The sequence below is a fragment of the Macaca mulatta genome, chromosome 7 (genome assembly GCF_049350105.2).
Source record: "Macaca mulatta isolate MMU2019108-1 chromosome 7, T2T-MMU8v2.0, whole genome shotgun sequence".
Lineage (NCBI taxonomy): Eukaryota > Metazoa > Chordata > Mammalia > Primates > Cercopithecidae > Macaca > Macaca mulatta.
Window position 1 is genome coordinate 17,969,715 of NC_133412.1, and position 14,675 is coordinate 17,984,389.

General features: G+C 41.8%; 1 protein-coding gene across 3 annotated transcripts in view; it reads left to right on the plus strand.

Moving 5' to 3' along the window:
- The window catches only part of KNL1 (kinetochore scaffold 1), a 77,367-nt gene that overhangs the window by 42,631 nt on the left and 20,061 nt on the right, over positions 1 to 14,675 (plus strand). For all 3 annotated transcript variants that reach the window (XM_028850749.2, XM_028850748.2, XM_077939100.1), the window contains exons 14-17: positions 9,126 to 9,241; positions 11,933 to 12,023; positions 12,571 to 12,687; positions 13,890 to 13,977. In XM_028850749.2, the coding sequence (XP_028706582.2) occupies positions 9,126 to 9,241; positions 11,933 to 12,023; positions 12,571 to 12,687; positions 13,890 to 13,977 (412 nt within the window). The remainder of the gene's footprint in view (positions 1 to 9,125; positions 9,242 to 11,932; positions 12,024 to 12,570; positions 12,688 to 13,889; positions 13,978 to 14,675) is intronic.

The window sequence follows — 14,675 nt, forward strand, 5'->3', positions numbered from 1 at the left end:
AATAAAGTTTAGACTAGGCATGGTGGCTCACACCTGTAATCCCAGCACTTTGGGAGGCCCAGCCAGACAGATCACCCGAGCTTATGAGTTCAAGACCAGTCTGACCAACATGGCTAAACCTGTCTCTAAAATAATACAAAAATTAGCTGGGCATGGTGGCACACACCTGTAGTCCCAGCTACTCGGGAGGTTGAGGTGGGAGGATGGCTTGAGCCCAGGAAGTAGAGGTTGCATTGAGCCAGTATTGCACCACTGCACTCCAGCTTAGGCAACAGATCCGGATCCTGTCTCAAAAAAAAAGAAAGTTCAGAATAAATGTAGTGTGCTTGAATCATCCTGAGGCTGTCCCCTCATCCTGGTCCTTGGAGAAATTGTCTTCCATGAAACTGGTCCCTGGTGCCAAAAAGGTTGGGAACTGCTGTTGTAGACAACATAGTTGGGTAAAAAAACAGGAAACACTTCTAGAGCTAGATAAGTTGAAACTATTTCTTAGTAAAGGAGAATATTTAATGGCTGATCTGTGGGACATATAGCAAAAGCTATACTTAGCAGGAATTAAAAGCCTTAGATATCTTTGTTGTCATGGAGTCTAAAACTAAAGAAATTTTTATTTATTTATTTACTTTTAGAGACGAGATCTTGCTATGTTGCCCAGGCTGTTCTTGAGCTCCTGGGCTTAAGCAGTCTACCCACCTTGGCCTCCTAAAGTGCTATAATTACAGGCATGAGCCACCATGCCCAGCCAGGATATTTTTTTTTGTTTGCTTTTTTTTTTTTTTTTGAGACGGAGTATCGCTCTGTCGCCCAGGCGGGAGTGCAGTGGCCGAATCTCAGCTCACTGCAAGCTCCGCCTCCCGGGTTTACACCATTCTCCTGCCTCAGCCTCCCGAGTAGCTGGGACTACAGGCGCCCGCCACCTCGCCCAGGTAGTTTTTTTGTACTTTTTTAGTAGAGACAGGATTTCACCGTGTTAGCCAGGATGGTCTCGATCTCCTGACCTCGTGATCCGCCCGTCTCGGCCTCCCAAAGTGCTGGGATTACAGACTTGAGCCACCACGCCCGGCCAGCCAGGATATTTTTAATACTCATAATATCCACAAAAATAATAGAAAGATAGAATTAATATAGGTAAAAAGTGGAGCTAATGAAATGGAAAACAAAAATTGGTGGAAAGGGTAAATCCAGGCCAGGCGTGGTGGCTCACACCTATAATTTCAGCACTTTGAGAGACCAAGGCGAGAGGAATGCTTGAGCTCAGGAATTTGAGACCAGCCTCGGGAAAATAGGGAGACCCTGTCTCTACAGAAAATTTTAAAATTGGCCAAGTGTAGTGGCCTGTGCCTGTGGTCCCAACTACTCAGGAGGCTGTTATGGGAGGATCTCTTGAGCCCAGGGGTTCAAGGCTGCAGTGAGCCATGATTGCACCACTGCCCTCCAGCCTGGTCAACAGAACAAGACCCCATCTCAACAATAACAAAAGAATAAATCCAAAAGCTATACTTTGAAAAGATGATAAAATTAGAAAACTCCTGAGGAGTCTAATTAAGAAGAAACAAGCAGCTGCGCACACTGGCTGGTTCCTGTAATTCTGGCTACGTGGGAGACTGAGGAGGGGAGATCACTTAAAACCAAGAGTTCATGATCAGCCTGGGCAACATAGCGAGACCCCTCCCACATCTTTTAATTAAATGAATGAATGAAAAAAGAGAAAGCCGAACTATAGAAGATTAAGAAAGAATACATACTCATAGATTAAAAGAGGTCAAAATAAGTTTTTGCTGGGTGCCATGGCTCACATCTGTAATCCCAACACTTTGGGAGGCTGAGGTGGGAGGATTGCTTGACCCTAGGAGTTTGAGACCAGACTGGGCAACAGGTAAAATCCTGTACAGAATAAAATAATTAGCCAGGCCTGGTTGCACATGCCTATAGTCTCAGCTTCTCGGGAGGCTGAAGTGGGAGGATGACTTGAGCCCAGGAGGCAGAACTTGCAAGGAGCCAAGATTGTACCACTGCACTCCAACCTTGGAGATAGAGCTGGACCCTGTCTCAAAAAAAAAAAACAAAAAAAAAAACGAAAGTGAAAAGGCAACCCACAGAATGACAGAATGCAAGAAAACAATTGAAATCATACATCTGATAAGAAGCTTTATCCAAAATAGATAAAGAACTCTTACAACTCAATAATAAAAATACAATCCAATTTAGGCCTGGCTTGGTAGCTCATGCCTTTAATCTTAGCACTTTGAGTGGCCTAGACTAGAGGACTGCTTGAGCTCAGGAGTTTGAGACCAGCCTGGGCAACATAGTGAGACCCCATCTCTATTTAAATAAATAAATAAAATACAACCCAATTTAAAAATGATCAAAGGATCTGAAAAGATATTTTTCCAAATAACAGTCATGTGCTGCATAGGGACATTTTGGTCAACAGTGGACCACATATACACAGGTGGTCCCAAAAGATTTTTATGGAGGCCAGGCATGGTGACTCACACCTATAATCCCAGCACTTTGGGAGGCCAAGGCAGGTGGGTCATTTGAGGCCAGGAGTTTGAGACCAGCCTGGCCAACATGGCAAAACCCTGTCTCTACAAAAATTAGCCAGGCATAATGGCGCGTGCCTGGAGTCCCAGCTACTGAATCACTCGAACCCAGGAGGTGGAGGCTGCAGTAAGCCGAGGTCACGCCACTGCACTCCAGCCTGGGCAACAGAGCAAAACTCTGTCTCAAAAAAAAAAAAAAAAATTATAATGGAGCTGGAAAATTCCCATTGTCTAGTGACATTGTAATGTTGTAGCATAACACATCACTCACATGTTTGTGGTGATGCTAATGTAAACAAACCTGCGCTGCCATTCCTATTAAAGGGTAGTACCTATAATTATGTACAGTAACATAGTACTTGATAAAGATAACAAACCATTAGGTTGCTGTTTTATGTATTTGCTATACTGTACTCTTTATTGTTATGTTACTTTATTTTTTTGAACCAGAATCTCACTGTGTCACCCAGGCCAGAGTATAGTGACCTTGTCTCACTGCAGCCTCAAACTCTGGTGCTCAAGTGATTCTCTTGCCTCAGCCTCCCAAGTAGCTAGGATTATATGCACAAGCCACCACACCTGGCTAATTTTTAAATATTTTGTAGGGATGCCGTCTCGCTATGTTGACCAGGTTGGTCTCAAATTCCTGGCCTCAAGCAATCCTATCTTGCCCCTCAAAGTGCTGGGATTGCAGGTGCAAGACACCATGCCTGGCCCTTATTGTTATTTTAGAGTGTGCTCCAACTTATAAATAAAACAAATTAACTGTAAAACAGCCTCAGGCAAGTCCTGCAGGAGTTATTCCAAAAGAAGGCATTGTTATCATAGGAGATGATAGCTCCATGGGTGTTACTGTTCCTCCAGACCTTCCAGTAGAACAAGAAGTGGAGGTGGAAGACAATGATATTAATGATCTTGACCCTGTGTAGGCCTAGGCTAATGTGTGTGTTTGTATCTTACGTTTTTGTTATTGTTGTTGTTTGTTTGTTTGTTTTTGAGACCGAGTTTCACTCTTGTTGCCCAGGCTGAAGTGCAGTGGCACGATCTCGGCTCACTGCAACCTCCGCCTCCCAGGTTCAGGAGATTCTCCTGCCTCAGCCTCCCAAGTACCTGGGATTATAGGCACATGCCACCACACCTGGCCAATTTTTGTGTTCTTAGGAAAGACAGGGTTTCACCCTTTTGGCCAGGCTGGTCTCAAACTCTTGACCTCGTGATCTGCCCACCTTGGCCTCCCAAAGTGCTGGGATTACAGGCATGAGCCACTGCGCCTGGCACTTGAATATACTTTAAAATTCATTTAATTGTATACTTAAATGGATGGATTGCATTGTACATGAATTATATCTCCATAAAGCTGTTTAGAAACAAATCAATTCCTGGAAAATTATATATTCGAATGGGAAAGGTAAATCAAGAATAGAAATTGGGAAGATGGACACACCCCTTTTGGGCTTCAGCCTCATTGCCATGGTAGCTACCCCTTGCCAGTAGAATCCTCTTGCCTCAGCTATAGATAGGGAGGAGAAAGGTGCTTAAGTGTGCATCCAGGGGCTAATACTCTTTTTACTTTCCTTTTATTTTATTTTATTTTTTTTTTGAGACGGAGTCTGGCTCTGTCGCCCAGGCTGGAGTGCAGTGGCCAGATCTCAGCTCACTGCAAGCTCCGCCTCCCAGGTTCACGCCATTCTCCTGCCTCAGCCTCCTGAGTAACTGGGACTACAGGTGCCGCCACCACGCCCGGCTAATTTTTTGTATTTTTAGTAGAGATGGGGTTTCACCGCGTTGGCCAGGATGGTCTCGATCTCCTGACCTCGTGATCTGCCCGTCTCGGCCTCCCAAAGTGCTGGGATTACAGGCTTGAGCCACCGCGCCCAGCCTACTTTCCCTTTATAAGAAAAGTAGAAAGAGTATCAGGGGACCAAGACCAAACAGAGGAGAGCAGAGGGAAAGGATAGGAACAGAGGGGATGCTGGCAGGGTGAAGGAGGGAGAGGATGCTTTACGAATTGATCCTTGACAAATTGATGTTTATGAATCTTCCCCTTTCCTCCCAGGTCTTGCTGAAGTCAGGAGGGGCAATGATAAGAAAATACATCTGGGAACAAATCTATCAAAATGGGAAGAGAGTTCAGGGTACCTCAGGAAAGAAGTTGAAAATCCCGCCGGGCGCGGTGGCTCAAGCCTGTAATCCCAGCACTTTGGGAGGCCGAGACGGGCGGATCACAAGGTCAGGAGATCGAGACCAGCCTGGCTAATATGGTGAAACCCCGTCTCTACTAAAAAATACAAAAAACTAGCCGGGTGAGGTGGCGGGTGCCTGTAGTCCCAGCTGCTCGGGAGGCTGAGGCAGGAGAATGGCGTAGACCCGGGAGGCGGAGCTTGCAGTGAGCTGAGATGCGGCCACTGCACTCCAGCCTGGGCGACAGAGCGAGACTCTGTCTCAAAAAAAAAAAAAAAGAAAATCCCAAAATAGGAAAAGGCCAAAGAGGGATTATATATGGAACATGGAAAATGAGGTTCATGGCTATGGGAATCTGTTTCAGGATTTGAATGACTGTGGCTCTTTTAAGGTAGAGGAATTTGGGAATTATTTTTTTTTTTGAGATGAAATTTCGCTCTTCTTGACCAGGCTGGAGTGCGGTGGCACGATCTCGGCTCACTGCAACCTCCGCTTCCCGGGTTCAAGCGATTCTCCTGCCTCAGCCTCACAAGTAGCTAGGATTACAGGCATGTACTACCATGCCTGGCTAATTTTGTATATTTAGTAGAGGTGGGGTTTCCACATATTGATCAGGCTGGTCTCAAACTCCCAACCTCAGATGATCTGCCCACCTTGGCCTCCCAAAGTGCTGAGATTATAGGCGTGAGCCACCGCACCCACCTGGGGAATGTATTCTTGAGGCAGGGGGAGAGATGTGTACCAGCCCTCATAGACATGTACACAGCTCCCATGTATACGTACTGTGGCAGGAACTCAGTTGGCAGCATGAGCAGAAGATGCTATTGTAGAGGCCCATGACCCCCTGCATGGTCATGTAGTGACTCAGGCCAAAGCACTATAACTCACATCTTCTATAAGGTTGAGGAACTCTTGTGTTTTTTTGGTTTTTTTTTTTTTGAGTCAGAGTCTCACTCTGTCGCCCAGGCTGGAGTGCCGTGGCGGGATCTCGGCTCACTGCAACCTCCACTTCCCGGGTTCAAGTGATTCTTCCTGCCTCAGCCTCCCCAGTAGCTGGGGTTACAGGTGCCCACCACCATGCCTGGCTAATTTTTCTATTTTTAGTAGACATGGGATTTCGCCATGTTGGCCAGGCTGGTCTCGAACTGCTGACCTCAGGTGATCTGCCCACCTCGGCCTCCCAAAGTGCCAAAGTGCTGGGATTACAGGCGTGAGTTCCTGTCAGATCTCTGGAAACGTGGTCTTGTGCTTCACTTTATCTGTTATGAAAGTTTATGATGAAACCTCCTTTTTAAAAAAATTTTAGTATTATAGGAAATTTCAAACATATCAGAAAATAGAGAATAGTTTTATTAACCCCCTGTGTGTCTGTCATTCAACTTCAGAAATTATCACCTCTTGTCTTGGTGCTATGGCTTATACCTGTAATCCCAGTACTTTGGGAGGCCTAGGCAGGAGGATCACTTGAGGTCAGGAGTTCGAGACCAGCCTGGCCAACATGGTGAAACCCCTCTCTACCAAAAAAATTCTAAAATTAGCTGAAAGTGGTGGTGCATGCCTGTAGTCCCAGCTACTCGCAAGGCTGAAGTGGGAGAATCACTTGAACCAGGGAGATGGAGGCTACGGTGAGCTGAGATTGTGCCACTGCATTCCAGCCTGAGCAACAGAGTGAGACCTTGTCTCAAAATTATCAATTCTTGTTTTCTCTCTACCTAACCCTCCATTTCCCCTGCCCCCCATTATTGTGATGCAAATCCCAAGCATCATCAATCAATCTATAAGTATTTCAGTATGTATTTCCTACATACTGAATACATTTCCCTACATACTGAATACATTTCCTTACATACTGAATACATTTCCCTACATACCGAATACATTTCAGTATGTATTCCCTTTTCCCTCTTCCCTCTTTTCTTCTCTTCTTTTCTCTTTGGAGATGGAGTCTCGCTCTGTCACCCAGGCTGGAGTGCAGTGGCGTGATCTTGGCTCACTGTAACTTATGCCTCCTGGGTTCAAGGTTCAGGCAATTCTCCTGCCTCAGTCTCCCGAGTAGCTGGGACTACAGGTGCATGCTGCCACGCCTGGCTACTTTTTTTGTATTTTTAGTAGAGACAGGGTTTCACTGTGTTGCCCAGGCTGGTCTTGAACTCCTGAGCTCAGGCAATCTGCCTGCCTTGGCCTCCCAAAGTGTTGGGATTACAGGCGTGAGCCACCATGCCTGTCTGCCATTTCTTTTTTTTTTTTCTTTTTTCTTTTTTCTTTTTTTTTTTTTTTTTTTTGAGACAGAGTTTTGCTCTTGTTGCCCAGGCTGGAGTGCAATGGCGCTATCTTAGTTCACTGCAACCTCCACCTCCCGGGTTCAAGCGCTTCTCCTGCCTCAGCTTCCCGAGTAGCTGGGATTACAGGATGTGCCACCACACCCGGCTCATTTTGTATTTTTAGTAGAGACAGGGTTTCTCTATTGTTAGTCAGACTGGTTATGAACTCCCAAACTCGGGTGATCTGCCCGCCCCAGCCTCCTAAAGTGCTGGGATTAAAGGCATGAGCCACTGTGCCCAGCCTTCCATTTCTTTTTTAACCAGTACATATAGTTTTGATTTTTATGTTTAAGTCTAGCCTTAAAAATCTTTTTTTTTTTTTTTTTTGGCTGGGTGCAGTGGCTCATGCTCATAATCCCAGCACTTTGGGAGACCAGAGCAAGAGGATCATTTGAGTCTAGGAGTTTGAGACCATCCTGGGCAACACAGCAAAACCCTATACCTAAAAAAAAAGAAATTTGGCCGGGCACGATGGCTCATGTCTGTAATCCCAGCACTTTGGGAAGCCGAGGTGAGCAGATCACCTGAGGCCAGGGGTTCGAGACCAGCCTGGCCAACATGGTGAAACCCCATATCTACTAAAAATACAAAAGTAGCCAGGCATGGTGGCACACACCGGTAATCCCAGCTACTGTGGAGGCTGAGGCAGGAGAATCGCTTGAAGCCACGAGGTGGAGGTTACAAATGAGCTGAAATCACTCCACTGTACTCCAGCCTGAGCAACAAGAGCAAAACTTAATCTCAAAAAAAAAAAAAAGGAAAAAAAATTTTGTTTTAATTAGCCAAGCGTGGTGGCTGGCATGCACCTGTAGTCCTAGCTTCTTGGCAGACTGAGGCTGGGGAATTGCTTGATCCCGGGAGGCTGAGGCTTAAGTGAGCCTTGATCACACCATTACACTGCAGCCTAGGTGACAGCCAGACCCCATCTCAAAAAAAAAAAAAAAGTCTAGTCATAGCTGGAGACAGTGGCTAACATCTGTAATCCTAGTGCTTTGGGAGGTCGAGGCAGGAGAATCACTTGAGGCCAGGAATTCGAAACAACGAATTGCTGGGCAACGTAGCAAGACCCCATCTCTACAAAAAATTTTAAAATTAGCCAGGCATGGTGACACACCTGTACTCCTAGCTACTGGAGAGGATGAGGCAGGAAGAGCACTTGAGCCTCGGAGTTGGAGGTTCATTTGTGGGGTTTTGTTTGATTTTTGTAAATAAGGAGCTGACTTGATTTTTGTCTTTTCTTTCTTTCCTTTCTTTTCTTTTTTTTTTTTTTTTAGACGGAATCTTGCTCTGTTGCCCAGGCTGGAGTGCAGTGGTGGAATCTTGGCTCACTGCAACCTGCACCTCCCAGGCTCAAGCAGTTCTCCTGCTTCAGCTTCCAGGGTATCTAGGACTATAGGCGTGTGCCACCACGCCCAGCTAATTTTTGTATTTTTAGAAGAGACAGGGCTTCACCATTTGGCCAGGCTGGTCTCAAACTCCTGACCTCAAGTGATCTGCCTGCCACCTCCCAAAGTGCTGGGATTACAGGTGTGATCCACCAAACCCGGCCCTGACTTGATTTTTTTCAATACTGCATCAAGGACATCAAAGCCATTGGATTAGTGCTATAAAAACATTTTTAAATAACCAAATTTTCCCTGCCTTATTTTATAATTGGAGGATATGCCAGAAAAGTTGAGTTCAGCCTGGAATAGAGTAAGGATTATGGCTAGAGAATAGGAATAGTTACTAGGAAACTGGCTTAAAAAAAAAAAATTTAAAAGCGTTCCTGGTAAGTTTGAATTTTTAGGTAATATTTATTTTCTTAACACATAGCCATATTCAAACTACTGTCATTCCCATGTGAGTAAGAAAAAACACAATTCCAGTAAACATCTATGGGGAAAGGGACTTAGAAGTCAGAGACTTGAATTCAGATTCCAATTTTTTGCTTACTGGCATTATGAACTTGATGGAGTATTCACATTTTTCTTTATAGAATGTTTTAAAATAGGCACTCTGAAATTTGAGTTAATTCTTATATATGGTTTTGTCTGCAAGATACCAGTTCTCAGGGACTGAATTGTTTTTTTTCCAGTTTACTATAAACACACCACCTACTCCAGAAGACCTGATGTTAAGTCAATATGTTTACCGACCCAAGATACAGATTTATAGAGAAGATTGTGAGGCTCGTCGCCAAAAGATTGAAGAGTATGAAGGCTTTAATTTTTATGTGTGTTTTTTTGAGGGGAGGGGAGGGGAGGGATTAGTGAATAGTTTGTGTGGTAACGTTTTGATTAGAATAACACTGGCATGGGGTAAGTTGATGGCATTAATTGGCAGTGTGATGTGGGAGAAAGAGCTTTGGCCTTGTAGTCAGATTGAAGCTCAATCTTGGCTTCAACACTAGCTGTGTAGCCTTGGGTAAGTCATTTAACCTTCATTTCCAAATCCATCAAGTGGGCTTAATAAAACCTACTCAGCCAATAGATATGAACAATAGAAATGGCGTATATAAATTGTTTTCATACCATTCTTAGGAAAAAGTAGGTCCTTAATAAGAATAAACAGTAATTATTAGATTATGATATCATAAGTTGATTGCTAGAGAACATCTTCAAAAGAAAATAACCCTTTAGAGATTTATGGAAGTTGAGTAACCCTAATATGGAAATTGGAAATCTGAAATGCTCCAAAATCCAAAACGTTTTAGCCACCAACATGATGCAAGTGGAATATTCCACATGTAAATACTTAAGTACTTTACACAAACTTTGTTTCATGCACAAAATTGTTTAAAATATTGTATAAAATTACCTTCAAACTATGTGTACAAGGTATATATGAAACATAAATGAATTTTACGTTTAGGCTTGGGTTTCACCCGCAAGATTTCTCATATATCCGAATAGTCCAAAATCCAAAATACTTCTGGTCCCAAGCATTTCAGATAAGGGGTACTCAATCTGTATATAGTGCCTGAAATCAGATTGCCTTTGAGTATATAATTTTACCACATTTACGCTTGTTTACATATATGAAAGAACATGGTTTTACTTAGAAGATAGCTCATTGCTGTGGTATACATAAATACTGCAGACTGATTTACAAATTAGATATATCTAGATTCCCTTAGGTAAATCAGACTTTAAAACTCAGAATAATGTTTATGTCATACTCATCTGGGACTATCCAACTAAATTTGAACCAATCTAACAGAAAAGAAATAAAATAATCTTTAAGAATTATCTGTGTTTTAGAAGTAGAAGAAAAAGAATATTAAAAAATTTTAAAAAGAATTACATAGTTTTAAAATCAGAAATGTAAGATATTTCAGATTTGCCTGATTCTGTTCATTTAACAGATATTTATTGAGCACCTATATCTGCCAGGTACTATACGATGCACTGGGGTTCGTCACTGAACAAAACTGGCAAATTTTATATCTTCATGTTGTTGGAAAGAGTTGGCTGGGTCAGGATTTCCCTGAGAATGTTTGTTTGTTTGTTTGTTTGTTTGTTTGTTTGTTTTAATTGAGACAAGAGTCTTGCGATGTTGCCCAGGCTGGAGTGTAGTGGTGCCATCTCAGCTCACTGCAACTGCCTCATCCTGGATTCGAGCAATTCACCTGCCCCAGCCTCCCAGGTAGCTGGGATTACAGGTGCCCGCCAACAGGCCGGGCTAAGTTTTGTATTTTTAGTAGAGACGGGGTTTCACCATGTTGGCCAGGCTGGTCTTGAACTCCTGACCTCAAGTGATCCACCCACCTCAGCTTCCCAAAGTGCTGGGATTACAGGCATGAACCACCGCACCAGCTGAGAATGTTTATTTTGAATGAAAGAGGATCTTACACTCAATGAGCAGTCGGTTTAGGTGTGCTTTACTGTTTGATTTTGCATCTGTGTGCCTGCATATATCCTCTACAAGAGATCTTTTATCTCCGTTAGAAATTTATTTTCTCCATTTATTAACAAAATACTAATATATATTGAGACTATAATAGCTTTGCTGCTTTTATAAATGCTATTCTAAAAATGTGAAATATGACTTTGAACTGAATTGGAAACTTTATTTATTTATTTATTTATTTTTTTGAGACAGAGCCTCACTCTGTCACCCAGGCACGATCTTGGCTCACTGAGAAATCTACCTCCTGGGTTCATGCCATTCTCCTGCCTCAGCCTCCCGAGTAGCTGGGACTACAGGCGCCCGCCACCACACCCAGCTAATTTTTTATTTTTAGTAGAGGCGGGTTTTCACCGTATTAGCCAGGATGATCTCTATCTCCTGACCCCGTGATCTGCCCGCCTCGGCCTCCCAAAGTCCTGGGATTACAGACGTGAGCTACCGCATCTGGCCAGGAACTTTTATTAAAATAACATACAAAAAAATTAGCTGGGCGTGGTAGCGCGCACTTGTATTCCCAGCTAACCGGGAGGCTGAGGCAAAGGCTGAAGCAAGAGAATTGCTTGAACCCAGAAGACGGAGACTGCAGTGAGCCAAGATTGCGCCACTGCACTCCAGCCTGGCAGCCTGGCAACAGGATGAGACTTCATCCCAAAAATAATAATAATAATAATAATAACAGTACCTACAACTTTATAGCAGCGATCATTGACAGACCTTAGGATTCTTTATAAGCAAAATGCTTCACATTGGAACAAGCTGGTATGTTGAGATGCGAATTCTATTAGTGACAGAAGTTTTTTTGATTTATGACATTCTTGAACTGTTATTCAAGTGAATAATCAGATTGAATAATCAAGCTTTTCTTGAATGAATTCCCCTCTTATTATGTAGAAAAAAACTAGGAAGAATTAAATTAAGCCTGACTGTAGATCTGGGCTGTTTTGTTCAAGCTGGCTTCTGAACCCTGTGCTAATTAACTTTTCTGTATTTTAGATTAAAGCTTTCTGCATTGAACCAAGATAAGCTGTTGGCTGATATAAATAAGAACCTGTGGGAAAAAATGAGACACTGCTCTGACGACGAGGTGCTTTTGTCTCATTTTCTGAATGGGAATCAGTAAAGACATTCTGAACAATGTTTATTGTGAAATAAGTAACTGTTACTTGGTCATCAGTGATGAGTTATTTAACTTATTTTTTAGGTGTAATGTGGTACCAAGGTCTTATTTAATTACACACAATTGTTAATATGTAATCATTTCAAACCTGAGATGATCAATTTAATATATGAACTATAGTTGAAGTTTATTTAGAGTTCCCTCCTTTCACTTAGATTTAGACGAAGAGAAGATTTACTTTAATTGATTAAATAGCAAGCAACCCATTTTATAAATGTGCCCTAATATATTAAAAAGTTTCCTTAACTAGGAGCCTGTCATTTTCTAATTCATAATATGAATAAGTGAATTAAAGGCAGGAATCAAAACTGAAATATTTTTTCTGGTCTTAGACAACAATTATATGGAATTAAATTTGCCAATGACAAATGTTGTGCCTTAGGATAGGCAAATCCATTTACCTCTTCTGACTCATTTGTTTTAATGCAATGTACTCTATAACTTTCCCTTCCAGCTGAAGGCCTTTGGAATTTACCTTAACAAAATAAAATCACGTTTTACCAAGATGACTAAAGTCTTCACTCACCAAGGAAAAGTGGCTCTGTATGGCAAGCTGGTGCAATCAGCTCAGGTAATTTGAGACAGTTAATATCATAGAAAGAGATATTAAAATTACTTTATAGTGGTTATAGAATATGAAGAATCTTCCTTAGAAGACATGTGAATAAGACTTGGGCAAAACTTACAATTAAGAGGTAAGGTTCAATTTGTCAAAAGTGGCAAATCCTGGCATCTTGAGTAATACTGGAATATAATTACTAATGTGGACCTATGTCTAATCTCAAATACTATTATCCATCATACATACTGAAATAAAATATATAGGATTCTGGTCTCCCATTGCTAAGGACTATATCATAGTATTATCTTCTTCATAGTCCATACTAAGCTGTATATGTGTGTACATGTGTGTAAAGCAGCATTTCCCAAAATGATTAGCTTTTTTAAAAGGCTCTGCATTAAAAAACTTTCCATTGGCAAATAAGTATGGGAAATGTTGCAAGCAATATGCCCTTTCAGAGAAATACAATTTTTTAAAGTCTAAGCATAAATGCTATAATTATTTTTGACCACTGTTTCCCATGTTTAGTTCATCATAGAAATGTTTTTAAGTAATAAATATTAATATATTGTATTCCATGGAACACTTACAGAAATGCTAAAATAAAGTACCAAAATTAGTTTTATGTCAATATACTTTTTAAATTATTTCATTTTCTTTTAATAAAATATTTTATTAAATTTATAAAATAAACTTATTTTCCGGAGTTCTTTTGGCTAAAACTTATTTTAATAAAATTATCTTTTATTTTTTAAGTTCCAACTTAAAGCTTTGACCTTCATTTTAAGTTTTGCCTGTTTGTGGCCTAGGCGTGGTGGCTCACGCCCGTAATCCCAGCACATTGGGAGGCCAAGGCAGGTAGATCACGAGGTCGGGAGATTGAGACCATCCTGGCTAACACGGTGAAACCCCATCTCTACAGAAAATACAAAAAATTAGCCGGGCGTGGTAGCGGGCGCCTGTAGTCCCAGCTACTCGGGAGGCTGAGGCAGGAGAATGGTGTGAACCCAGGAGGTGGAGCTTGCAGTGAGCCGAGATCGAGCCACCGTACTCCAGCCTGGGCAACAGAGCGAGACTCCGCCTCAAAAAAAAAAAAAAAAAAAGATTTGACTGTTTGTGATCATGATAGAGCAATTATGTGAGCAATCTGAACCATTTATAATATTTTCTTTAGAGGTTTAACCTGACAGTCTATAATCTTTTGTATTTAGAATGAGAAGGAGAAACTTCAAATAAAGATAGATGAGATGGATAAAATACTTAAGAAGATCGATAACTGCCTTAGTGAGATGGAAACAGGTAAAGTATTTTAAATACTTTTCAAAAAAAAATTTAATTGTATCTAAATGCTCTCCTACAGTAGAGAATGTTGATACCACAATATTGAAGCCTTTTTTTAGCAACTTGAGATATTAAATTAGAGTAAATTGGCTGGACACAGTGGCTCACACCTGTAATCCCAGCACTTTGGGAGGCCGAGCCGGGCAGATCACTTGAGGTCAGGAGTTTGAGACTAGCCTGACCAACATGGTGAAACCCTATCTCTACTAAAAATTTAAAAATTAGCTGGGCGTGGTGGCGGGCGCATGTAGTCCCAGCTACTCAGGAGGCTGAGGCAGGAGAATCGCTTGAACCCAGGATGCAGAGGTTGCAGTGAGCCAAGGTTGCACCACTACACTTCAGCCTGGGTGACAGAGTGAGACTCCATCTCAAAAATAATAATAATAAATACATAAATAAGTAAATTAGAGCAAATTAAAGTTCCTTTACTATAGTCATGCATAATATAATCAAGAGCTTCTCAAGATAACCTAGATTGTAATTTTGTGTTTTTTAATAGATGAATTTATCTCAGTTTGAAAACTGTCTGTCTTTTCAGTTTGGCCTTTCATAATCCCAACTTTTTAGAGTTACTCTCCTGAAACTGCTTTCTCAAAGATCACATAATTCTGCATAGTCATCACATTTTGTTCTTCTCAGTCCTTAGTCATTTTGAC